Genomic DNA, 26,849 nt, shown 5'->3' with positions numbered 1-26,849 from the left:
GCTGGGCCGCCGGCGCCCGGAGCCGCCTGGTGGCGGGGTCAGTGCCCACCTCGGGCTGGGTGAGGGGTGGGGGTGGGGGCCGACGAGCTGAACTTGCTGAGCTCGGGCTCTCCCTGGAGGGTGGAAGAACGTCTCCGCCGTCCTACCTCTAGCCTTTTACAGGCCAGAGGATGTGAAAAAGTTAAGCGCTATCCAGATGCAAAGTGCAGGGCGTAATCCAGGCTCTTCCTCCCAGCCTTACTCTCTCCCTTTCTTTCCAACCAGGATGTCTCAGCCAAGCCGGGAGCACAGCCCCAGCCGGCTGTCTCCGCCCGAGCCGGCTTTCCAAAGGGTGCTGGCGATGGAGCTGGGGAGCACTGACCATCCCGAGGCGGGCACCCAGACTTCTGTCCCTCTCCGGGGCTGGCGGTTGGACTCTGAAAAAGGCCCATCATTAAAAGGGTCAGGCTTCCCTGGCGGTGGCTGCTGGTACTTGGCTCGCAGCCTGGGGTGGCAGAGCTCTGCTAGCAGCTCGGTTCACTCCCACTTCGTCCTGGCTGAAAGCGGTTTTGTGCTTTGAAAGGTCGCCAACAACAGCCAAGTGTGATTACCTGACTTTGGGCAGGCCAGCAGTGCTCACGTTATCTGGTCTGCTTTGGGGGACTCGGTGGTGTTACATGTCAATTTCATGCTTTGGGGGCTCCTAGCCCCACAAAACACCTTCAGCAGAGCCTTTATTAAAGGAAACCTGCAGACAGACTCTTGGTAGCCGATTTTTTTCCTTCCTACCCTCTCTTCCAAGACTGGGGCGGGGAAATGGCTGAAAACTGCCAACCTTGGGCTGGGCTGGGAAGGAATGCCACAGATGCGACCAGATTTAAATAAGCATTTAATTACGATCTCATTAGTATTTAATATTGCTTTTTTTCAATTCCAAAAAGTTAAATTTTCACTTCTTAGCAGATATTTTAAAGTACAATATTAAGTTTATACAAAAGGAGCAATTAAGCAAACACCATTATTTCACATTCTTCAAAAATACAAATTCATATTGACTCTTTTGGGGTGGGGAAGGGTTGAAGGTTTCTTCCTTTGGAAGTACTGAACCTGGAACGTTTTCATATCGCTCAGTCTAAGTCTCTTGTTCCCATGTTTCACACTTAAATTAATTTGATAAGCTATTATGTAATCCAAATGAACATAGTTGGGATTTAAAAAACTGTAACCATGACCATTGGCCAAGGGGCTAGTGTGCGTCCCAAAAGAAGGCTCTTGCCTTTCCTGGCCAGAAGACCTGCCAGTCTCTCTCATTTAGCCAGCTTCCCCAAACAGGGGCAAATAAGTTCAAAGGGAAAGGAGCCATCTTGGAGCCCCCACAGGCTCAAACACAACAAAGGATGAGGACTCTTGAGCCAACCAGAACCTTCCACTGAGGCCTGAGAACACAGAAGGGCGTGAGCAGCCTCTGGCTTGGCACCACTAAAGGATACTGCAAAATACACCCCTGGGTTTTGGTGGAAAAAGGTTTTATGAAAAATTGTTTTCCCATAAGAAAAAGAGTAGAAACTGCATTGAGCTGAGAAAGTGACACAACGTTATCACCCGGTTTTTGGCCCAGCAGGCACACTGCCAAAGGGGCAGTGTGGTGTTTTAAATCACGCTTCCAGTAGAAAAGCTTGTACTATGTACATGTTAACACAAAGATCCAGTTTAATTTGCATTTTCAGTGCAAGACTGAGAAGCCCTCTCTCAAACAGAAGAAGAAAATGCCCAGACTGATCTATCGACTTCCCCAAAGGGATGAGAACACAGGACCCCATCCTTCTAGGGCCCCCCCCCATGCCCCTGCAAAAAACACGCCAAGAGGAAGCAGGCTACAGGACCAATCAGAAATATGGATGATGCCATTGTGCTGCCTCCCCTGCTCAATTATTCAAGAATGGAAATTTTCCTATCTGTTACAACAGACCTATTTGCATAATATTGGCTGAAATGTATTTTTAAACTTCTCTGTATTAGCCCGAGAATGGAAGATAAAATGGGGGGAGGCAAGGGAGGGGGTGGGCAAGAAGGGAGAAAGGTGAAAAACGGATTACTAACAGCTTTTGTTTTCTGGATTTAATGAAGGTTGGAGGCTTTTTGCTGAAGGAGCCACAGGCAGTTTGGGAACAGTCATGGAAATAGCTCCTGATGCACCCCCCCCACCCCCGCCGCCCCCCCAACCAAACAAACATATTTCTGATTGGTGGTGTAGAAAAATTGTAAACTCTTCAGCAATATGGTTGCAGTTGCAGAAATGAATGGTTCCAGACACTCTGGAGCTGTCTCTAAGAATAAGGACACTGGACAGAGCAGGTAGAAAAAAAGTCTAGAAGGTGCCAGGCTTCTGCCTGGGAACAAGCAGCTCCTCCCTTCAGGCGACACTTGGTTATGGTGAAGCAGGGAAAGCTGGCATGGAACCAGAAGACCCGCTCGCTGAGAAGGGCCTCTCCAGTCAGCAGAAGGAAACAGGAGTTCTTCAGAGAGCCTGTGGGGCCCAGGGGCACGCTTGCATAGATTGAGCAGTTTCAGAGAATGCATAATATGATAGTGTTTCCCTATAGACCGCCTCAGAGTACAGGGTAGATCACGAGTTCAAACGGTGGCCAGGTCAGGGCCACATGGGACAACAACCGTCAAACTACACATATTGCACCAGGTAAGTGCTTTTCTTTTCATGCCTCAATTTTACTTTTTATTCTGAGTAAAAAATAAAACTTTGTGGAAAGTATATATATATATATAGATAGATAGATGTATGTATATATACATAAAAGAAATTGCAGCAATTGGGTTAAAGATAAAATAACCTAAAGTGCTTTTTTATTATTTCTTAATATACCAACATGAGGTTCTGCAAACTCGTCTCTCTGGACACATTCAGCATTACACAAAGTCTCTCAGGAAAACCCACCCAGCCCCTGCCATGATCCCCCCCTCAATCCACTGCCTGGACTCTCCCATCAACTGAGCCTCTTGCCTTACACCCAGAGAGCTCTTCACACCTTAAGGTGCATCTTGGCCTTTGTACCATCATCTCCTTCCCAAAGTGGAGTGGGAATGGAATTCAGTAAATGACCCCAACTCCTATCGCTAAACTAGAGATGCCCCCATGAGATGGGTGGTGAAGAAGGAAGATCCTGTCAGGAGAGGCCAGGCCACTTTCCCCCAACGCCCCACTTCCTCACCGCCTGGGGAGGGGTGTTCACTAAGGCAGCTGGGCAGTGCCAATCAGTCCACTAACACTTCCTAAGCCTTCGAATTCCAACCCCTGGTGTTGACCAATGCCCTTGAAATAGGCCGTCTACCTGGAGGTACCAGAAACAGACACTGACCAGGTGGAAGTGGTCAAGGTTACTGGGGAAAGAAAGGTGGCTCTGCCTCTGCGCTGTTGGCTGCATTCAGGAACCCACCTTCTCTTTCTAGCACCAGCTTAGCCAGGGGCTCTCTCCTTGGCCCACCCCAAGGACCAGCTTGCAGAAGGAGGGAAGCCTACCCCTCACAACCACTCATGGGTAGTTTAAGCACATTTCCTGATTTTTTCAAAAGCTAATGGGATCTGATAGAGCCATCTTCAAAAGGCAGATACTTCCTTTTCTCAACTAGAATAAACACTGTTTCACCATGTTTCCTTATCACCCTCCATCTTTGAAGAGCCAAAAGCCACTGATCTGGGCAGGGCCCAACGTGAGCATTGGAGGCAATATTGAAACAACTGGCAGCTTTGATCGCCTTGTCTGGGCTCCTGCCCACCTCAGCTACCAGGGAACCAGAACCACAGGTGGCCACCAGCTGTTCTGTGGAGGTCACTACAGCCCTTCTTACAGCTGACTTAGGGATCCCACCCCTGCACAGCAGCTGTAGCGAAAACAGCAAAGGTCCTGCCTCAAGTCACTGTTAACAAGGTAAGATTCCTCCTGCCTTCCTAGCTCCCACTGAGGTCACCAGACTCCACCAGCCTTTACAGGAGGGGAGTGCAGAAGGTCCAAAAGAAACCGCTTCTCCTGACTGGACTGCTGGCATGAGAAACCAGGTGTGAAGGCCCAGCCCATTTCTCCTTGCAGCAGTAACCTTCCTACCCCGGCCCTCTGCTCCAGGCCCATCCTTGAACATGCTGGTTAAAGACAGGGCCTATGGCTCCAAGGTCGGCGAGCTGCTCTGAGTACCGCCTCGACAGTCCCTGAGTAATGGCTCAGGCTAGGAGGGGAGCCAGACTGATGTCTTCCCAATAGAGAGTGGGAAAGGCCAGCAAAGTGAGGCTTGCTCTCTGCGGGAGAGAGCACCCGCCTCTGGAAAGCGATCTTGGTGGTCGCTCTCAGGAGGCGGGTTCTTGTGGACACCCTCACAACACTAAAGCCTTCCGTTTGAGCGATGAGTGCATTTACATTTTAAGAGGCAATGACCTGAAGCCAAAGGCAGACAGATGGGGAGAATTCTACACAGAAGTCAGGGGAAAAACCCAAACACAACCCAATAAAACATTCCAAATGAGAGAACTTATTGCAACACTTCAGGCTTTTTGGTGGACGGGGAATTTTTTTGTTTTACCCTGAGTAGAAGATCATCGTTTTTGGGGGGGTGGGGGTGGGGTTGTTTGCTTGTTTTTGTTTAGAAGCTGTAGGCCTAAGCGGAGCAAGCCACGTCCATGTTTGTTCTGTGGCAGGCTGCATGCAAACTCCACACAGGTGAGGGCTGGGGCTGGGAGGGGTCATCACAAACCTAGAGAGAAACTGGATCCCGACACTCGGCCCGCCAGTACCACCTTTCATAAACTCCCTTAAATCAGCACACAGTCCTCTGAGGAAGCAAATGCAGCTCAAGAGAGGGCAAGTCACTAACCAGGCCTGGCCCAGCCCCCCATGTCCACACCAGGACAAAATCGGGATGTCGTCCCAAAGAAAACTCACTGGACGCGGCAAGCCCTGGCAGCTGAGAGAGCAAAAACCAAGAAGGCCAAGACTGTAAGCGGAGGGAGAGCACACAGCCCGGGACAGAGAGCAGTCTCCCAACTGGCCTGGGGTCCCTGCCAGAGTCCACGGGCTAGACTTCCAGGGCCTAATGTGCTGCGGCTGGCTGCGGGGTGAGCCCTGCACTATCCACCCTGACTCCACAGATGCCAACCACAAACTACAAAGACACCTCACCCAGTTCCTGTCCCACTCACAACTGACTGGCCTGCCCTCTCTGCCGGAGGGAGGGCCTGGTCTTCCAGCGAGCCACAGATTCCAAAGACACGCAGGAGGAGCAACAGCCAGCACACTGATCTCAGCCGACCACACCACAAGGCCCGAGTGCAAGCAATGGGCAAGATCAGATTGACGGAAGCCACAGCCTTTCATTTAGAATTTTTATGCGTACGGGTAACCTTAATTTCCATGTTCACATGACAAGAAGCAAAAGTGACATACAGTGCAGCCAAAGAGTTCATTATAACTTAGCTTGTTTTGTTTCCCCATAGATCAGTTCCTTAGGTGGATCCTCCTGGGATGTGAATAACGAAAACACGTCTGAATTTCAAGCGGTAGGTTTCTTCATTCTTCACATCGCTGACCCCACGATGGCAGGCGGCGTACCCGTGCCTCCTGCTCGCCTTCTGCCCGCCCCGGTGAGCACACCCAGGCCCTTCACTTGGAGAAGCTGCTGCTCAGACCCATCTCCTCCTCCCCCTGCAGTAGTGCTTCAATGGGGATCAGGTTGGACGGGGTGCTCAGGCTCTGGAGGGACAGAAACTCTGACATATCCATGGCACTTAGCGGATCCGTTTGCGGGCCTGAACCGGTCTCTGCTTGTCTGTTTTGTTCATGGGAAGAGGGTACAGTGGAGGATGACGGGAGGGAGGCCGGGGGGGCGGGGAAAGTCTGTGGGGGGAGCTGCAGGCTGGGCACCTCAAGAGGCTGGGCGCAGGGCTCGGGCAGGGGGGGCGACGCACAGCCCTTCCTCCTGCTGGAAATCCGCTCCTTGGCAGAGTCCCGGCACGCACACTGACACTGACAGGCCTCCTCTTGTTTGATGATGATCACGGGAACACTCAGGCCAATCTGTTGTACTGAGCTCCCTGTGAAAGAGGCGAGAGAGACTGCTCTTCAAGCAGCTGCAGGGCAGGGGCAGGAGGGACAGGGCAGAGAGCAGACACTTGGGAGGGCTAAGTGCGCACCAGGCGTTGTTCTGCTATGAATCAGCCTGACACAACCTGAGATGCACCTGTCTCTACCTTCCTTTCCTATCTTCTCCCCCCAACCAGCTGCCACCTCCCCACTCCTGATGCAGGCCTCATCCCTCTACAAACACCTGGAGCCTGCTGCTGTCCTGGAAAAGCCACTCTCAGCTGGGGGGACCCTTGATGCTGCACAGGACTTGTTCAGGGCTGCCCGCCCCAGACACATGGGTGGTTGGCTTAGCTTCCTGGCACCGGTGGCTGGCACACTACCAAAAACATAAAAGCCTAAATGAACCGAAGCCCACCACCAGGCCTCCAGGTATACTGCTGGCTGGGTGTGAGCCGCCGGTGCTTAGGGTAGGACACTCACAGGGCCCCGGGGGTGCCCAGGGGCTCTTGGACACATGGTGGGTGTCAGCACATCTCCTTTCGCCTAGCCAACCTCCCGTGCGTACATGTGTGCGTGCGCGCGCGCGCATCCTCTCCTCTGTGTGAGCCTGTGTGTTGTGTAAGGGTGCACTCTGAAACCAGCCAGCTGCCGGGTCTCCCCAGGATTCCAGGCGCTGCCAGACAGGGAAGGGGTGAGAGTGAGGAGGTCCGAGAACTGGCACTTGGGCACAGCCACAAGTGGAAACTGGGGGAGTCATTTAATCTCTCCAGGCCTCAGTTTCTTAACAGGTAAAGAGAAAGAGTTTGTCTAGAAGGACCACTCGACCCCACGCTCAGTCATGGGGCTAGCTGTCATTTCTTCAGCACTGCAATGAGAAAAGAGGCCAGTGAATTAAACACTGCCCTCTTCGGCGCTCACTATGACCCACATGGGGCTGCTGGCTGCTTTGGAAAGGCCTGTATGTGGAAGGGAAAGATCCGCTGGCCTTGGTATTTGTCAGTGCCCTAGCTTGCGGTAGTTGTGATCCTGTGAGACACTCTAAGGAGTACACAAAGGGATGTGGCTTCATGAAAATGGGCTTACGACTGGAGAGACGCGATGCTGAATGCAGGCCCTGTGGTCCCGGTCACTTACCTATGCTACTGGCTACTGGTACTGCAGTGGTGAAAAACACCTTCTCAACTTTAGGTGCTTGCTGCTGGGGGAGAAAAACAAAACATGTACACAAAACATGTATGGCCCCTCAACTATAACAGATCCCCAAGCCCTGAATGAAGCAGAGGGGCCCAGTAGGGCAGAAAACCTCGGCGCGGAGGGAGGTTTGCACTGAATGCTGTCTTGTTCGAGCTCTGACATGAGGTCACTGCTGACAGTGGGGCCAGCTCTGTACTCGACTGCTTGGCAGTCTCCCCACGGCCTGTCCCAGTCGCTCTGTGCCCCTAGAAGCTCGTCCAAAATGGCTTTTCCTCAGCAATGTCTTCTAAGAGAGAGCCCAGGGTCAGCTTCCCCTCCAGCCTTGCCACGGCCCCCCACCAATACTCCTAGCGGGGTGGGGCCTGAAGCCTTCTAGATTGCCCTCGGAATCCCCCTGCAGGCTTTTGGGAGGGTTAAATGAGGCTATGTCTGAGGAGCACTGGGCTCATGGAGAACATTCTATAAACATTCAATACACACCTGCAGTCTTGGAAACCAGGCCTCCCCAATCCTGCCCACAGTCCCCGTGAGCGTGTCAGCGCACTGCCCACGGTCCCCGTGAGCGTGTCAGCGCACTGTCCACGGTCCCGTGAGCGTGTCAGCGCACTGCCCAGTAAAATGGCTACTATCTCAAAGGCGCTTTTCTTTTGACCCCTTTGAGGAACGGAAAGCGCAAAGGAGGCGGCTCTTGGGCGGATCTGAGAGAGGGGGAGCCTGGCCAGGCTGCACTCTCTGGAGGAGAGAAGTCGGGAGCACTCTCAACTACAGCAACAGGCATCTTGCGTGTGCCAGGCCGCTCCCCCAGCAGATAGGGAAGTGACTGAGAAGAGGGCGTGAGGCCGACTGGGTCACAACACCGGGAAGACCTTGCCATGGCTCTGGTCCTCCGAGAAGGGAAGTCCACTGTTCCCCCAGGAGCGGTATTCCGTATCTGGAACACAAGCCCTCTCACTCTTTTGCTCTAACCCACCTTTCCAGTTTGCCTCATGTTGTCTCACACCGCCTACACAGCCTCCTGCCAAGTACATCCTGTTTACATCTAACTCCTCCTCGTGCCTCAAGGTCCCCTCCCTAGGTGGCCACTTTGCGGCAAGTCCTCAGGATTGGAAGCCCTCATTGGGCAACACAGTGTAGTCGCCCCAGCTTTGCAACTGATGAGCTATGTGTGACCTTGGGCTAGTCACTTTCTCCTCTCTGGGTCTTGGCTCTCCAGAGGCAAAATTACACCTACCTCATTCAGTTGTGAATTAAATGAGGTAAAGCGTGAAAAGTGCTGAGCTAGCTCAGTGCCCAAGACATAGTAAGGGCCCAACACATAATGCTCCGTGCCAAGGGTTCCACTCTGACTCACAGCCACCTCTTAGGGTGTCAAAGGCTGTAAATCTTTGCAAGAGCAGATAGCTTCGTCTTTCTCCCTCAGAGCCACTTGGTGGCTTTGAACAGCCAGCCTTCACTGAGCAGCCCAAGGGCTAACCCCCAAGGCCACCAGGGCTCTTCAGTAGATTTGACCCACAAAACAAGCCCAGTGCCACCAGATGGGCTCCAGCCTACGGCCCCTGGGTGGGTTTCTGACCCGGTAAGTCTTGACAGGGGCAGGCGGCAGCATCTTTCTCCTGTGCAGTGAGCGGCTCGTGGGTCTGAACTGCTGACCCTGACTCACTATGCCACCAGGGCTCCCAACAGCCACTATTCATTTGTAATCATAGTTACGATATGAAAACCACTGAGGCATTTTAGGACTAGAATGTACTTTTCCATGGAAAGAGGTCGAGTTTTTCACCCATCGGCAGCCCTGTCTTCAGTGAGGCACCTGGAAAATCCCAGGCTCTCAACTGATTCACTTGGATGACCAAGCCATCTCCTGAGTCATCAGCCCTTTCTTAGAAAACGGTTCTACAGCAGCGCTGTGTGAGCAAGGATTCTCTCTCTGCCTCCCGGCTGCAGCCGGTCCTCCTGACCGGGATCAGCCAGCTTCCAGAGGTGTTCTCAGGCCTCCGGAGCTTGCTGATGGCGCTCTGTCTCCGCAGTGGGAGTGGCAATGGGCTGCGGCTGGACTACTTGCCGAGGAGCTACCGCCCGGGGACCATGATGGGCTTCTCTGCCTTCATCTCTGGACGGACACTACTCGGCACTGGGAAACTGGCTAGAGAGGAATGACCCAGCTCAGAGCTGACCTGAGAATCAGGTCCCTTTCTAAGTCCCTTTCTAGAGCCACGTGCACGTAATACTTACAGTTTGTTCTTGGTTTTGTGGTGAACTAGTGGCACCATTCAATATCCACTGTAAGTTCTGGTCTCCCATCACTAGGCTGGACTGCAAAATGGCCGTGCTGGGAGTCGGGGTGATGGTTATTGTGGGATTGCTAGTTAGGACAGGGTTGGCACCCAGGGGCAGAGTCTGGACCACAGTTGGCAGGGGCTCAGTAGTACTTTGTGGTGGGGGAGGTGCTGTCACGGCTGTGGCTGCCATGGCCGCAGCCGTGGAAGCCCCAGTAATGACGGAAAGTCTTGGCATGATGGGCTGCGGTGCCTGGGCGTGTGGGAGAAACTCTTGATGATTCGCAACAAACTGTGTGCGGTGGGGAACAGGCACTTCTGAAGGTTGCAGGAGAGCAGGGGGGTTGCCGAATGCAGCTTGCTGGGCACCAGTTCTTAGGGCGGGGGCAGGGGGGGCAGCAGAGAGTGCTGAGGCTGGGAGCAGAGGTGGGGCTGGCTCGGAGGTGCCAGGCTGCAGTGCAAGGGGAAGAGACAACGATGCTGAATTCCCTGTGGGTGGCAGGACATCACCGACCGACTCTGCTTCACCTTTAAAACTTTCCATCAAGGCAGCTGGCGAGAAAAAGAAATAAAAGTGCGTATACATATCACAGCCCGACAGGCGCCACCCAAACAGGCCTTATAGGGAAGTCCGATAGGGCCAATTCCTTGTTTTCTACCAGGCAGGCGCTCTGCTCTCCAATCGATGGGCTTGGGTCAGAGCCCCAGGCTTCATCGTCTACCTAACTTCTTGAACGTGAAAACCTAGCGGAGGTCTAGCCGTGACGAAAAGACGTTTTCAGGTTTTTCTGGAAAAGAGACTAGGCACCCTTTGGAGACACAGCCATTGAGCAGGCTTGCTGGCTGTTGTGAAGCAGCTTTCTGAGTGAACTCTCCAACACATGACACATCTGAAGCCAGGGCCCCCACCAGGAGGAGGAAGACCCACAGCTCCTCCGCTTTTTGCAGCGACAAGAGCATGGAGACGCAGCGGCTTCTTGGAACGCACACCTGCCTCAGCGAGCCGTGAGGGAAGTCAGGGAAAGACGGGATCGAATGGAAGGCCCACGCTTTGCTTCGCCCTGTGCCTGCCACTCCGGGTGTCAACACGTACGTGTGAGCTCCCCGCCCCGCCCCGATCGGAGACGGGAGCCGCCAGACAGGCGGTGGAGCAAACCTGTCTGCTGAGGATCTTCCGGAATCGCCGTGTCATCGGCATTCTGGAACATGGACTCGAAGATGATTGCTGGTGAAATTGTGCTGAGGTCCTGGCCCTGTGTCTGACAGAAGAGACCAGGTGTGAGGCCAGCCCTCCGGAAGCAGACCCCCACGTGAGAACCTACAAGGGTCTCTCGGAGGCCGCCTGCTTCTAACGCAGCCTATTTTTTGTTGGGTTTTTTAAATAGTTTCATTGTGTTTTTAGTAAGTCTATACAACAGAGTAGGTTTCCATTTGACTGATTTTATATATATTGCTCATGGACGTTACAATTTTACGGCATAATGTCAACATTCCCTTAAACGCTCTTCTCCTTCTCTTAATTGTTGAATCACATATGAACATATGTACAATCAATGCCACAATTTCAGAACATTTTTTTCTCATGCTCGTTCCTAGCTCCCTCCCCCCTAGGCAATTATCAATCCAGTTACTATCTCAATGGATGTACCTATCCTGGACTTCATCTGCAGAAAACCATACAGAACACCAACAGGAAACAAGCAGGCAAAACAACATCATGACTAAACAAAATATAGAACAACCTCACAAAGCAAGCAGAAAATATTAAAAAACTGGAAAAACTTTTAAATGGGTCAAAAGAAAGATCAAATGATAAGGCATTATATTTTAACCTAACTATGTCTTGCCAAAATTGACTTCCAAAGCTCTCCGTCTGCTAACAAAGCTATTCACACCCTGGGACTAGGGTTGGAGGGGATTCACCACAGGCTGAATCCAAGTGGGGACCCTGCAAATGGATTTGGGGCTTCCATTGTCATCCATAGCCTACTGCAAACCGGGTTTCACAATCTAAGCTCCGATACCATTCCCTCCTTTGGATTTGGATTTTATTATTTACAATCCTTGGATTGCACAGGCTGGCGTGCTCCTTCCATGTGCACTTAGTTGACGTCTCAGCAGGCTGCTTGTCTGAAGGCAAGCCTGTAAGAGCCAAGATGCTATGGTTTCTGATAGCCTGACACCATCTGCTGTCTTCTCCACACTTTGCTATAACATCCATATCTTCAGTGATCTCTTTATGGGGGTGAGCATAGAGCAGGGCCATGTCACAGAACTAATTGTTCTAATAGTGGGGCTAGAATTAAGTGCGAGCCCAAAATTCACTCTTATCTACCATTTATATAAAATCTGTCTCTGGTTAACTTGAGAGACATCATTATCATTTTATGATCGAGAACATTATCAATCATCCCCGAGGCATACGGTAATTCTATTGATAGTGTCATTAATTTAATAAATGGTATAGAATTTAAAACACTCAAGAAAAGAAAGTCCCCGCTCATTCACTATGGTAAGATTTTTTGTTCTGATGATGCCCGATACCTGATCCCTTCGACACCTCATGATCGCACAGGCTGGTGTGCTTCTTCCATGTGGGCTTTGTTGCTTCTGAGCTAGATGGCCGCTTGTTTACCTTCAAATCTTACCATAGCGAATGGGGGGGGAGTGCAGAGTGGAGACCCAAAGCCCATGAGTAGGCCACTGGAGATACCCTTGCAGAGGGGTCTCGGGGAGGAGACGAGCCAGTCAGGGTGCGATGTAGCAACGATGAAAAATACAGCTTTTCTCTAGTTCCTAAATGCTTCCTCCCCTCCCCACTATCATGATCCGAATTCTACTTTGCAAGTCTGGTTAGACCACAGGATGTACACTGGTACAGATAGGAACTGGAAACACAGGGAATCCAGGGTGGATGATTCCTACAGGACCAGTGGTGTGAGTGGCGATACTGGGAGGGTGGGTTGAAAAGGGGGAACTGATTCCAAGGATCTATATGTGACCTCCTCCCTGGGGGACGGACAACAAAGACATGGGTGAAGGGAGACATTGGTCAGGGCAAGATATGACAAAATAATAACTTATAAATTACCAAGGGTTCCTGAGGGAGGGGGGAGCGGGGAGGGAAGGGGGAAAAATGAGGACCTGATGCCAGGGGCTTAGGTGGAGAGCAAATGTTTTGAGAATGATGAGGGTAATGAATGTACAAATGTGCTTTACATAATTGATGTATTATGGATCGTGATAAGAGTTGTATGAGCCCCTAATAAAACGATTAAAAAGGAAAGAAAAGGAAATAATACACATATAGGCAAACTCCAAACTGCAATACATGAATTGTTTGCTTACACAGATTAAACTCTTAGGTGACTGGACACCATTTACAAATTACACCCATCACCTGTGATAGGGCAAAATTTTCAAAAACACTCATTCACTAAGGCAGACCCATGTCTACCAGTAACATCCTATTTCAAGGTGACATTAGTTCCCTCAATCCAGGCACTCAAAGATCCTGGGGCCACAGATGATGACTTGCAGGCTAGCTGTACGTGACAGGCAAGACGTCCTGGATCGGAGGCAGGTGCACTCGCTTACACAGGGTCCAGGGCTGCATCCGCACAGCCAGGGCAGAGGATGAGGAGGGGTCACACAGACCGTATGGAGTATTTGGTTGTTATGAAAATAGCATTGCACAATATTCAACAACTTGCTTTTCTCATATAATAATATATTGTGACTATCTTGCAAAGTCATTCCATAACATCTACATTCTAACATGGACACCTGGTAAGGAACAATAACATTTTTAATGACAAATAGTAATAGATTTGCATTTAATAAAAGGCCAGAGTCATTATTGTTTTCAAAAGGTCAAATGTGGGAAAATAAAAACCAAAACAATGCCCCGAGGACCTGCTGGGTCCCTCAAGGACAGTACAGGGAAAAGACCACCTCGATTCCTCCGTTCAGTGACCGCTGAGGAGGCTGGGGAATAAAATTCTTTTATCCCGGCCACCTCCACCAACACTGTGCAGGGCAAGCCTGACAAAGGCAACCACCTACTGAAAGTCAGGCAGGTAATGTAAGTAATGGAAGCTGCTGGGGAGGGGGGGTTAATGAGAGCCTGCACACCGCCCCACTCCCCCGATATTCTAAAGGGTTTCTGCTACATGCTGAATATTTAGGCCTGGTAGTGTCAAAGCTCAAAAAAAAGTTCATAAATATGAAAATTTTGGAAACATGCTTATAGAAGCAAATCATAAAAAAATATTGCAAAGCACTGTGTAGACCAAACACCACTTGTCTTAAGGCCAAAACTGGCTCAGTGCCGACTTGTCGTTTAAAGGCATTTTACAGCAGGCTCTGCTTCTGGTGGCATGCCCAGGAGGGTGCTAGGGCTGAGCTGAGACTGTCTGTGAGATAGCAGAGGTCCTCCAAGATATAACTGCCCATTGAAGCCAAGAGATCCACCACGATCCCATCATTTGGACAAGGGAGGGCCAGGCAGTGAGTCTGACTCCCAGAGGTCAAAGGAGCTGCAGGTAGAAACCTCTGCAGGATGCCAACCAGCTTTCTGCCCAAAAGGAGCAAAGAATCACAGACTCTCACTCAAAATCTCCCTGCCATCAAGTCAATACTGACTCACAGTGACCCTACAGCGCAAGGTAGAACTGCCCCTGGCCACTGGACAAAACTGGGCTCACTGACTCACAGAGCAAAGAGAGCTGAGCACTTGCAAAAGCTTCCTCTCTGCGTGGGGTGCCTCGGTGGCACTTATCAGCGGAGTGAAAGGGCTGGCTGGAGCAGGACAAGGCCAGGTCGGGTCAAGAGGCCAAGGGACCCCCAGCTTGGGGCCCAGGAGAAGCCTGCCTGTAGGCACAGCTAAAAGGGTGTCCTGAATATTTCCCTCATCAAACCGGAACTGTGAGTTCTGTGTGACCATTGCCATGAATTCTCAAACCCAGCAGAAAGCTGTGGGAGGGACGGCCGGCGTGAGAAGTGTAAGGAGGTTGGAGAAAGGAGGTCTGTCTGGCCTCTGCCTCATCAGGCTCAGCCTACGGAGTTGACCTTCACTCTCTTTCTTCCCTTGTGAAGTTAGAGGGCGTCAGAAGCTGGGGCTGGGCCATGCCATTTCGACAAAATGTACAGAAACCAAAGTTAATTAGTGGTTATCAGGGGAGAGGGGCAAAGAGAATGGTAGGTGAGGGTAAGGGGGCAGTGATGGGGAATTTTCATGGATTAAAGCCAATTGTTGCCCAGAAGTTGTACACCTACAAAAAGTTGAACTGGCAAAAGCTGTGTGATACTTTGACAGCTAAGAGTAGCTGCTGCTGCGCTGCTTAGGCGCACCCCACACCTTCACGGTACTGGGCTCCTGGGCGTGAGGACTGAGGGGCATGGTTTCCCAGGGCACCCCAGCTCATTCATCTAATAACAACTTTAGTGCTTCTGTTCTACCTCCTAGCTCACTGTGGAGTGCCTGGGGTCTTAAAAGCTTCTAAGTGGCCATGCACCAAAGGCACAAAAATCGGTCTCTATTCACTGGGGACATCAGAGGAAGGAGAGTCAGGAATACAAGATATGGGAATATGAGAATATGGGGTTAAGCTAACCGCCTCCGTGAACAACTGCCTCCTTAGCCAGGAGACTGGGGTAATTAGATAGTACCTGGCTGCCATTCCTGGACATTTTGATAAAAAATTCTATAGAGGAGTTGGGATCCAAAGGGGAAATGCAGGGCAGAATTTCAAATCACTATGGAACCCACACTTTCTGGAGACTTGAGGTACTGTATGAACCCCGAACACTATCGCCCTGAGATAACCTTTAAACCATCAACCAAAAATATCTCCTGAAGTCTTCTTAAAAACCCGAACATCCCCCAACTACCATGATCCCAATTCTACCTTGCAAACCTGGTTAGACCAGAGGATGCACAGCGGTACAGATGGGAATTGTAAACACAGAATCTACGACAGATGAACCCCCTCAGGACCAGTGGTGAGAGTGGCACTGGAAGGGAAGGGGGGGTAGAAAGGGGGAATCGATCACAAGGAGCTACATATAACCTCCTTTCTGGGGGATGGGCAACAGAAGGATGGGTGGAGGGAGACGCCAGGCAGTGTAAGATAAGATAAAATAATAATTTATAAATTATTAAGGGTTCATGAGGGAGGGGGGAATGGGGAGGGAGGGGGAGGGGAAAAAGGAAAATGAGGAGCTGAATCCAGGAGCCCAAGCGGAAAGCGAATTTTGAGAATGATGAGGGCAACGTATGTGTAAGTGTGCTTTACACAATTAATGTATGTATGGATTGTGATAAGAGTTGTATGCGCCCCAATAAAATGATTAAAAAAAACCAAAACCCAAACAGTAGCTTAGTGTAACCAGTATAAAAAGGCCTGCCCTGAGAAACAACTGTATGGGAGCAGAGTGATTAGACCGGAGCCTCCAGGGACAGGGAGGGTATGTGACTAGAGGAAGAACAGGTCCGAGAGGGAGGCACGACCTGAAGAGTGTCGCCATGTCACGGAACTGCCCACACGGGGCAGTGAAGTTGGTGTCTGGTGTGGCTGTGTATGTTCTCAGCACTCGTAACAGCCTGAGAAAATCCTCAAATGTCCAACAAGAGCAGAAAGGACTATTCCCTTAGAAGGTGGCCACCCAACAAACACAACAAATGATCTGTAACTATACGCGACAATATGGATTCATTTTCTTAAATAGGGTGCTCTTAGAGGGGAAAAAGCTAACACGAATGAGCTCATCTTGTATGAGTGCAATGATAGGAAGCATAAAAACAGCAAAGGAACCTCGTGTTGTTAGAAGTCAGGATAACAGTGAGCTTAGGGAGGCTAGGGCTGGTGGTCAGTGGATGTGATGGACTGGGATGCCTCCCCCCGCTGCACACCTGGGATGACTGAACCGCTCTCTGTGTACATTAGACTTCAATAACACGGTCTTTGAACTTTTCACAAGGAAAGTGCTGTAGTTCTCTGTCTCAGTCACTGCCAAGATTCAGGGCAAAGCCCCTAGGGGCAGAATCAACATGAGCATCTCCCCAAAGTAACGGAGACAAGAGCATGCATGCCCAGTGCAGAGAGAAGGCAGAACCCTGGGAGCTGGCTGGGGCCGGCGGGCAAAAAGCCCAGTGGGTCGTTCCCTAGCAGCTTCAAACCTCCTTCAACAAAAGATCTGAGGGAACCCAAACTCATTTCCAGGATATATTAACCCATCTGGTTGCCAGAAACCCCTAAAACGATGATCTCATAAGAATGTATAACCGGATGTTAACAATTCATAGTTTTTTAAAAAGCAAAGCAACATTAATCTTGCAGTACTGTGGTCTTGGTTGAAAGACTAAAAGATGATTATGCAAGTTTGTTATAAAGGAAGGTGCTAGGAGTACAATATCTAGTTTGAGGGCACAGAATAGAGCCCCTCTCTTTTACTGAGACAAACAGTGGTAGAAACGGCTTCATCCCTTTACCCCAGGTTACTATCCCACTGGGTGACTTCAGAGCGCCAGATGTGTGACTACATCCACAGGGAGCTAGACCTGAAGCTCCTCAATGACAGATCCCACCTACTTTCTCAACACTACCAGCTCACAGCAGCACAGGCCCTGCAGCAGTCAATGCTAACTGAATGAAAAGAGAACTTTTCTGGGACCACCAGGTATCAAGGCACTTGACATCAGAACTACCTCTCCTGTGGCGTCACTTATCAGAAAAATAACCCCCAGTGGTCAGTAGTCGAACATAACAGAGCCTAGAGGACTTGAGACATTGGCCTCCTTGTTCTTCTCACCAAAACCCAACAAACAACAAGAAGGAAAACACCAAGCTCATTGCCACCGGGTCCATTCCAAATCACAGCAACCCTACGGAATGGGAGAACTGCCCGGGGGGTTCCGAGACTGCAACTCTTTGTGCGAGTAGCAAACCTCCTCTTTCTCCTGCAGAGTGGCTAGTGGTTTCGCATTGCTGGCCTCGTGGTTAGTGGCCCAATGGGTCATCCACTACACCACCAGGCTTCCTTTTGTCCAGCAAAAGGAATCACTCAAGTCTTGCATCTTGCTTTTTAGCACAAATATCACAGTGTACTTACTGTATTGGAGTTTTCTCGTAATTCAGAATCTGTGGACAGAAGACTCAAGTCACTCAAACAAATTGAGTGATTTGTATCCTGTGAATGAGAAAGAATTGTGTAAAAATTCTAATTGTGTAAAAAAAAAATCAGGATTTATAGCAGATCAGTAATAAGACACCTTAGACAAACGTAGGTTCTATAAGTCCACATGTCTTACGTGGCGAGGCATTAACCATCCAAAGCAGATGGGCTGTGTGAGTTATTTCATGTTTAAAAGCCCTGATATTCTTAGAAGAATCTCTTACACTTCTGAAGGAGGGCTTATAAATGAAGCATTCTTAAATTATCTCCTGACTCGGGCACCAAGTAACAAAAGCTGTAATAATATGAAAGTAAGAGTAGTTGCCTAATTGGTCTTATCATTTCAAAATGACTCCATGTGATAGCACTTGCCGTTTATAAACCTGTGAAACAGTACTCTGTACTCCCACTTTAACTATGCAAACACTGAGGCTACTACAGTGGCAGAGAACTATCAAGAACTCGTCACTAGTGGACGACAAGCCCAGTGCTGCTGATGGAGAAGCCTACCTTTCCTGCCGTCGGGCATGCTGCCGAGCCTCCACAGGGAGCTGAGGGCATCTTCCTCTGAGCAATACGGAGGATTTACTACTCAAACACCACTGCTCAGGCTAACGCTGAAAGCTAGCTCCTACAGTGTCCATCACAATTCATACACTTCAGGTGGATCCTCCGTATCCCGTGTGGATCAGAGGCTCACACTCACACATGCATTCAGCAAATCCTTATTGTGCATCTACTTTGGATTAGGAACGGCTCCAGGTCCCGGGCTAAATCAGTGACAATAAAACAAAGTCCCTGTCTCCATGGAGCTTACATCCTAGTGTGGAGTGGGCAAAAATCTGAAACAAAACCAAATCATGTGTGAGCTGATGATAAGGGCCACGGCGGAGGAGGCGATGGTACACAGAGCTGCTCGCTCACTCGCTCAGTAGGGAAGACCTCTCAGATATGCCCGGCTGGAAGACATAGGAAGTGGGTGTGCACACATCTCTGAGGAAGAGTTCCCTACAGAGGGAACAGCAAATAGCAAAGGGTGAGGGTCGGCAGACTGCAGCTCGAGGGCCTATGTGGCTCTTTCGGTATGTGCACGTGGCTCTGAAGTAGGTGGAAAAAGTTGGGTATTATTCAAATCATGGTGGTTTAATTTGTTTGTAAAAATATATTTACGGCCAGTCAGGGTGCAATGTAACAACGATGAAAAATACAACTTTCCTCTAGTTCCTAAATGTTTCCTCCCCGCTCCCACTACCATGACTCAAATTCTACCTTGCAAGTCTGGCTATACCAAAGGATGTACACTGGTATAGATAGGAACTGAAAATCCAGGGAATCCAGGGCGGATGAGCCCTACAGGATCAGTGGTGTGAGTGGCGATGCTGGGAGGGTAGAGGGAGAGTGGGTAGGAAAGAGGGAACCGATTACAAGGACTATATGTGACCTCCTCCCTGGGAGGACGGGCAACAGAAAAGTGGGTGAAGGGAGACGTCAGACAGGACAAGATATGACAAAATAACAATTTATAAACTATCAAGGGCTCATGAGGGAGGGGGGAGCAGGGAGGGAGGGGAAAAATGAGGACCTAATGCTGGGGGTTTAAGTGGAGAGAAAATGTTTTGAGAATGATGAGGGCAATGAATGTACAAATGCGTTTTACACAATTGATGTGTGTACAGATTGTGATAAGAGTTGTATGAGCCCCTAATAAAATGATTTAAAATATATATATATTTATGGATCTTGTATAAATTTTAACTTGGTGTGAGGGACATGATTGCCTCTCTCATCTCCAAAGTTTGCTAAGCCTTGATCTAGGGGTCGGAGTGGGCTTTCCTTGCTCCAGGAGCCACAAGGAAGACAGGATGGCTGGAGTGAGGGAACAGAAGAGATCAGAGAGGTGGCTAGACCAGATTGGGCAGGACTTTGCTGGCCGCCTGTAGAGATTTTAATCTAACGGCACAGAAGCTTCTGGAGGGTAATAAGCAGAGGAAAAACATTCTCTGCCTGATGGTGTACAAAGATGGCTCTGGCTGATGCACACAAAGAAGAGTACAGGGAGGGAAGCAAGTCTTGGCTGACTGCTTAGCAGGTTACCCTCATAATTCAGGCAAGAGGTGAGAGTAGTGTGTGCACAGTCACCATCTGAGGGGACCAGACTCTGCTTCTAGTCTTAAGGCTGAGCCAAGAGGCTTCGGGGTGGACTGACATGGAGTGTGAGGACAGAAGAATTAAGAGTGACTTCAAAATGTCTGGGCTTCCACCACTGGAAAACCATCGACTGAGACAGGGAAGGTTCTAGGAGGAACAAGATTTGAGATATAAAGTCTGAGATGGCTAACAGATACTCAAGTGGAAATTCCAAGGGGGTAAGGGAGCCTACTAGTCCGGAGTCCAGGCTGGAGGGAAATGCAGGGGACTCAAAAAGCAAGACCTGAAGCCTTGCGGATACATAAGACTCTCTCTGAGGAGGAGTGGACAGACACCCACTGAAGGTGAGCTCGGAGGGCTGAGCTGTGTGTAAAGGTTGTGGCCCGCTAAGGAGTCTTTGGATTGCTACACAACGGAGAAGCTTGACTATGTTAAATAAATGCAGCATACTAGGCGAAGTCGCCCATCTTGATACAATTCACAGGTGTGGAACTTTGGGCAAGTGATGTAATCCCTCCTGTCCTCAAGCTTCTTCATCAGGAAAATGGAGGTAATGACAGTAACCCCTCATCAGGGTCTTGTGAGATAATCCACATAAAAGCACTCAGCACAGTGCCCAGCACTAAGTAAGCATTCGATAAATTTGTTATTAATGCCATACCTAATATATTAGAAGTGTTGTTGTTCAGTGCCCTTAAGTGCCCGCCGATGAATTCCAACTCAGGCTGCCAAAGGGCCCCTCAGACAGAGCAGAACTGCCCGCTGGGGCTTCCTTGGCTGCGGCTCACTCTCGACAGGAGAAGACTGCCACGTCTTTCCTCCTTGGAGCCTACTGCTTATCTGCTGTGCCACTAGAGCTCCTTATATTAGCAGTAACACCAAGATCTCTCCAGAAAGGAGCTGCAGGGGAGAAGTACGTATGGAGGAGGGCTGGTAAAGAGGACCAGGCAAAACTGTCAAAACCCGCCGAAGCTCATGCTGTGATTTCCCTAATCAAAACAAAGTTCAGCCAAGGGCTCTCAAATCCTTTGATCTCTGCAGCCTACTCAGAAGGGTGAGTGACTCTCCCAGTGACCAATGTGTGGAGCAGATCATTAATTCATGTCTCAAACTCAATGCCAATATGCCATCTTGTAGACAGGAAGAGAAAAACAATATCCGCTAAAGAGCATAGGGGCAACCTTTGGCAAGCCCTTCTGCACCTCTGCTTTACGGTCTACCTCCTTCCAACTCCCTCACTGCCATCAAGTCAATGCGGACTCACAGTGACCCCACAGGGCAGGGCAGAACTGCTTCGGTGGGTTTCCAAGGCTGTAATTCTATGGGAGTAGTATAAAGCCCCATCTATCCCTCATGGAGCGGCTGGTGGTTTTGAACTGCATACCTTGCAGATTGGAGCCCAGCACAAAATCACGACGCCAGCAGGGCTCATAAGGTCCTTCCAGCCTATCTGATGGCAAAATGAGAGCTGAACCAGAGGCTGCAGCACCGGCAGCCTGGTGACCGTTCTGGCTTCCCCCACTGGTCACAAAGACATCGGTCTTTGCCCTCTGGCTTACAGATACATCGAGATTGTTTTAATTTTTCAGCTTAATGAACTGCTACTGTTACCCAACCAGAGACGAGACACTGCGTACCTCGGACCCATTGTGACTTGGAAGTGCGGTGTATGAGTGTCCTTTGTTGTCATGACCTTTCAGGTGGCTTTTGAGACTGTACTGAGTGCTGAACGTTTTCTCACAGCCATTGCTGGGGCAGAAAAAGGGCCTTTCACCTGCAAGAATGACAGTCAGGTTAATTTTGCCATACCACTGGATTTGGAAGTCGACCTTTACCTAACCATAACAAAGTGAAACAAAACGCACATTCCCACAACCATACAAAAACACCTACTCACCTAAAACACAGCAACCCACTCCCACAGAACAGCCAGCCCACTAGAGTTTCCCAGACTGTGAGTCTACAGGAGCACACGGCCTCGCCACTCTCCCTCGCAGCGGCTCACCTTGCGGTGCGTAGCCCACGAACTACCCCGCCAGCATGCCGTCTTTCTCTAACAGAAGGAAGTAAGTATCTTTATGAGGGCCCAAGTAGCAATGGGTAAAAGTTGGACCGATTGCATGTTAATCTTCTCAGTCCCAAACTTCATGCAGAGCAGAGCACAGCACCGGGAATGGCCTACGCCTGGGGAAGTTTAAAGAGAACAGTATTTTCTCCCCGGTGTTTCTTTAGGGGAATATCTGTCTTGATTTCATTCCCTACCACTGAATTCCTGAGTCCAACCTTTAGATCCTTCCACTACTGAAAGACGACACACAGACATTACAAGTGGGGGCTAAGCAGATTAGGCTGGCTCCCCCTCCCCGAACCGTATTCGTGGGTTTAATGAAGCTACATTAAAAAAAGCAAGCTGTGCGTAGACTCACCAGTATGAGTACGGACGTGAGTTTTAAGGTGGTGGCTCGCTGCAAATGCTTTTCCACAGCCATCATGATCACACCTACACAAGTCGTCAAAGCCAAGAGAAGCACAGTCATTAGCTGGGAGGCCTTCAATCATCAACATCTTTGAAAACACTAACACACATGTCCAGGACGCTAAGGCAGAGGGATGTAAACTGGCTTTGAGAGCTGGCCGTGATGGGACAGTAAAAGTCTGAAGAAGCTGATGGTGCTAGACAAGCATTTCTTATTTTCTAGGTAAGGCATTCAACAATATAGGCCTTTAAAAAATTTGGTTTTGGCGAGGCCTTTTAAAGATTACTTCCCAGCACTCTATTAACAGAGTCCATCCACATGGACGCTCTCTCCAAACCAAACCAAACTCACGGCCATCGAGCTGGTGCCGACTCACAGCGACTCTCTAACAGGGACAGGGAAGAGCTGCTTCTGTGAGTTGCCCAGACCGTAACTCTTCACAAGAGTAGAAAGCCCTGGCTGCCTCCATGGAGCCCCAGGTGGTTTTGAACTGCTAAGCTTGCCGTTAGCAGACCAACGTGTAAGCACGACTCCACCAAGGCTCCTCATGGGAGAGTTAGTGTCGTGGAACCTTAGGACTGTCAGTGGTGGGTTTAGGGTACTCACATAGGCATGGGAGCCTGAAATACAATGGTAGAACAAAGAAAGTTAGAACTTACTGACAGACACGACTTAACTATGGTCTTCAGGGTCAAGATGTACTTCTCGCTTTACTTGCCTGATAAACACAGAAGAAATCTTTCCTGCCTCAGAACTCTTTCATGGCACCTCTCACTTCTAATCTCATTTTATCTGTGAGTACATCTTGTCATCTGCTCTCCCAGACGGACAATTCTTTGAGGGCAGGGACCATGTGGTTCTTCACTTTGGCTGTAGTTCTCGCACACAGTGGGCATTCGAGCTCGCACTTACACTGAATTAATGCATGCTCTTATAAAGCAAAAGCTTCTTTAAAGCACGGGAATTTTAATGATGCATGATCACTGTGTCTAAAGTTCTAATATTCTAGCAGAACCGCCACTAGCAGTTTTAATCATCACAAAAGCAAACGGACTTGACCAAAGAGAAATCAGAGTCTGCTGAGTGGTCCACGAGGGGTGGGTCACCTGCGCTCCCTCCACAGCACCTGGGGCGTTCCCAGCTAGTCTACCACTCTCGCCAATAAAGGGACCGTGACGCAGGAGCGCATAGGTCACCCCAGCGCGTACTTCCACTTTGCTGGCATTTCCGAGATGCCTACCCCGGGTAACTTTAGGGTCTTCCCAAGCCTCCTGGTGCCGAGACGAGAGGCTTGAAAAGGGGCGGTGGCACAGTTGGCTCCACAGGAGAACAGCAGTGTCTCCTGCCAGCACCCCAACCCACGGCTCCGGGCACTGCTAGTCAAACACCTGCATTACATTTAGGAGGGCCCTGACAAATTCATTATCTCATAAGAAGTTATAAAAACTAGAGATTATTATCATTATCTCATCGTAAATGTCATATAATCACTCCAGCCTTCTTACTGAAATCTACTAAATGGCCAGGCCCATGCTTGGTGCTATAAACTGAGAAGAAAGTAGATGACACAAGTTCTTCCTTCAAGCTCGATACATTTATATGCTTATCTAATTATGTGTTTATACACAAGTTATACATTTTTTACTTTAAAAAGAAATGAAATACAGTGAACCCTCGCCACTTCGCGCTTCGACTTCCGCGGCTTCACTCTATCGCGGTTTTTGCGTAACAGCACCCACTGCCTACACCCGCTCCTTCAGAGGAAAAAGACAGCGACCCACCTGTAGAGTACATCCCTTAAGTCATTTCATAGGCTACTGATTACAGTATTTGTAAGAACTATGTATAATAACACTGTATGTGAAATATGTAATACTGTAAACTAGATGCCATAAATAATATAATAAATAATAAATGATAATTGTAACATCCAAAATGTTTTACTGTATTTTCCCTTTTTCGTTTAATAAATTGGGTAATACGAGTGTAATGGTGACTAAAGGGTGTTTTTTCATGTCCTCTATGCTCTAACTACAAAAATATTTGATTTACAAATAAGGAATCCTACTTCGCGGAATTTCATTTATCACGGTAAGGTCTAGAACCGATTAACCGTGATAAATGAGGGTTCACTGTATACATGTACATATATGCACACACATACTTTCAAAAAGAAAATGTATGGTACTAACTATGCAGGCATAGACACATGTGATATTATAAAACAAGTGAGCAAGTAACAAAATAAACTACCCGTGGTACTTAGCCTAAGCATTCCTACCCCTCCTTTGCCCTCTCATCTCCTCCTCCCCTGCCCACCTGGAGTCGGCTCAGTTTCCTTTCCGCGGGGCTCCAAGCACGGTGAGCATTTCTGTCTCAGACGCTGTCTGGCTACTTGCCATTTTGTCATTCTTTTCAGCTAGGCTAGAAGGTTCTTAGGTACAGAGCCTTAGTATTTCACTAGCACCAATGAAAGTTCTGACCACATAAGTAAGTTTCAACAAAATTCTTGAACATAAAGGAAAACGAGGAGGTACTATAACACACCCATTAAACTAAAAGAACGCACTGTCATTGAGTGGATTCTGACTCACAGCAACGCTACAGGACAGAGTAGAACTGCCCCCCGTGGGTTTCGGAAACCCTACCTCTTTATGGGAGTAGAAGGCCTTGTCTTCTCCCTTGGACAGGGGGAGGGTTTCAAGCTGCTGGCCTGTGGAGAGCAGGCCGCCTCCTAAGCACTACGCCACCAGAGGTTCTCGACACGCCTCTTAAAGTGGCTACAATCCCCAAAGCTGATAACACCCAAGGCTATGAGGGCGTGGAGCAATGGAACTCTGATCTGCTGCTGGTGGGAGTGCCAAACAGAAGGCACCTTGGAGGACAGGCAGGTCCTTCCCAAGCTCAACAGAGCCTTACGATATAACCTAAGGCTCGCACTTCTCAGTATTTACAGAGGAGCTGAAAACTTGTGGTCTCCAAAAAAAACCCCACACAGATGTTTACAGCAGCTTTATTAAAAATTGCCCCCACTTGGAAGCAACCACGAAACCCTTCAAAAGGGAAACAACTTGTGGCACATCCATACAGTGGAAACATGATTCAGTAATAAAAAAATCAACTGCCAAGCCTAAAAAGACATCCAAACCCATGGCCATGGAGTCTGCTCTACGCAGAACGACCCCATGTAGGGTTGGGTTCGAACCGCTGACTTTGTGGTTGGCAGCTCACTGGGTAGCCCACTATGCCACTAGGGTTTCTTCCAAAGAGAGAGAGAACCTTAAATGCGTATTGCTAAATGAAAGAAGCCAACCTGAAAGCATTACCCCAACTATATAATATTGTAGAAAAGGCAAAACTAGGGGGACAATGAGACCAGCAGCTGCCAGAAGTTCAAGAGGAAGGGCGGAGGCATACATGGTATTCTGGATGCTGCTTATATGGCATTATGCACTTGTCAAAACCCATAGAACTTATACAGATGCAAAATATTAATGACAGGAAAGCCTGGGGTGGGGGTGAGGGTGTACCAGAGGAGGCATATGGAAGCTCTCTGTACTTTTAGCTCAATTGTTGGTAAGCTGCACTGCTTTAAAACTTAAAGCCTACTAAATAATAATAGGAATCATAACAATCAACTTTTAATGAAAGATGGGGGTGGGGGGAGGCAGAAAGACTATCCTCCACAGATTAAGGGGTTTCTTGTAATCCACTGCCACTCCTCCCATCTCATGTATAATAGGCTAGAGTTGTCTTGGGGAGTTTTTTATTCAAGAGAGTTTACTTTTGATTGGAAAATAAAAAGGAAGTCCATTATGGTACTGAGATGTAGTCAATACCTTAATATGGCTCCTTTAGCCATAATTCCTTTTGTGATGTGCTGTAAATTCTAAGCTCCAGGCCTGGGGTTTAACAATGGAGCCTTAGTTTGTAATCTTACTGGAGGGTGTGACTTAGTAGAGGGTGTGTCCCCCAGGGTGTCCCCCCACCCCCTTCCCCTTGTGTGTGTGGTGTGTGGTCCACTGAAAGTCCAGAGCCGCAGCTCTAACAAAGCCTGCCCTTCTGTGGCCTCCATTTTCCTGACTTTCCACCTTCTCTCACTGCCATCGACTCAGTGCCAACTCAAGGGACCCTGCAGGACAGGGCACAGCTGCCCTGGGAACTTCCGAGACGGTAACTCTTTACGGGAGTAGGAAGCCCCGTCTTTCTATTTACTGGTCGGCGCAAGAGCGGCTTTCACTTTGAACAAACTTGGCTTCCGCGCTGAACCCTGCATTGGGCTTTTCTCTGCCTGACGTTGAGATCTGGTACTCAAACGGCATCCACAGCCACATGAGACATTTCCTTACAGTTTGGAACGTTTCTGTGAGACACTGCAGTGAGCTACAGAACCCAGGAAGGTTAAGGGATTCTTCCTTCAGTAGTTCAATCATATTAAGAGACGTTGTACACTCAGCACCACAACCAAACTGTAGAGCATTTTCTTCTTTCTTGTACTCACAGTTCTTAGCTCC

The 26,849-nt window shown here is 49.2% G+C and overlaps 2 protein-coding genes across 2 annotated transcripts in view; one reads left to right on the top strand and one right to left on the bottom strand.

Annotated features, from left to right (window-relative positions):
* Nucleotide 1: 1 nt before the first annotated feature.
* On the top strand, nucleotides 2-738 carry CUNH1orf122 (chromosome unknown C1orf122 homolog; the record flags this gene model as incomplete). The annotated part of the gene is made up of 2 exons (XM_004705284.2): nucleotides 2-37; nucleotides 265-738. Coding segments are annotated over 2 exons (132 nt in total), but the record flags the coding sequence as incomplete, so codon positions are not given.
* A 4,613-nt stretch (nucleotides 739-5,351) lies between these two features.
* MTF1 (metal regulatory transcription factor 1) overlaps nucleotides 5,352-26,849 on the bottom strand; it is a 45,800-nt gene continuing 24,302 nt past the window's right edge. The window contains exons 3-9 of the mRNA XM_045298902.1: nucleotides 22,285-22,423; nucleotides 21,496-21,632; nucleotides 17,648-17,725; nucleotides 10,692-10,794; nucleotides 9,492-10,087; nucleotides 7,200-7,263; nucleotides 5,352-6,073 (exon numbers count right to left, since the gene is read on the bottom strand). Coding sequence (XP_045154837.1) covers nucleotides 5,643-6,073; nucleotides 7,200-7,263; nucleotides 9,492-10,087; nucleotides 10,692-10,794; nucleotides 17,648-17,725; nucleotides 21,496-21,632; nucleotides 22,285-22,423 — 1,548 coding nt within the window. The 3' untranslated portion in view covers nucleotides 5,352-5,642. The remainder of the gene's footprint in view (nucleotides 6,074-7,199; nucleotides 7,264-9,491; nucleotides 10,088-10,691; nucleotides 10,795-17,647; nucleotides 17,726-21,495; nucleotides 21,633-22,284; nucleotides 22,424-26,849) is intronic.

Source organism: Echinops telfairi, unplaced genomic scaffold (assembly GCF_000313985.2).
Source record: "Echinops telfairi isolate 266 unplaced genomic scaffold, ASM31398v2 ScPeMD7_7457;HRSCAF=8495, whole genome shotgun sequence".
Classification (NCBI taxonomy): domain Eukaryota; kingdom Metazoa; phylum Chordata; class Mammalia; order Afrosoricida; family Tenrecidae; genus Echinops; species Echinops telfairi.
Note: the sequence above shows the minus strand (reverse complement) of the source record. Positions and strands in the feature narration are given on the sequence as shown.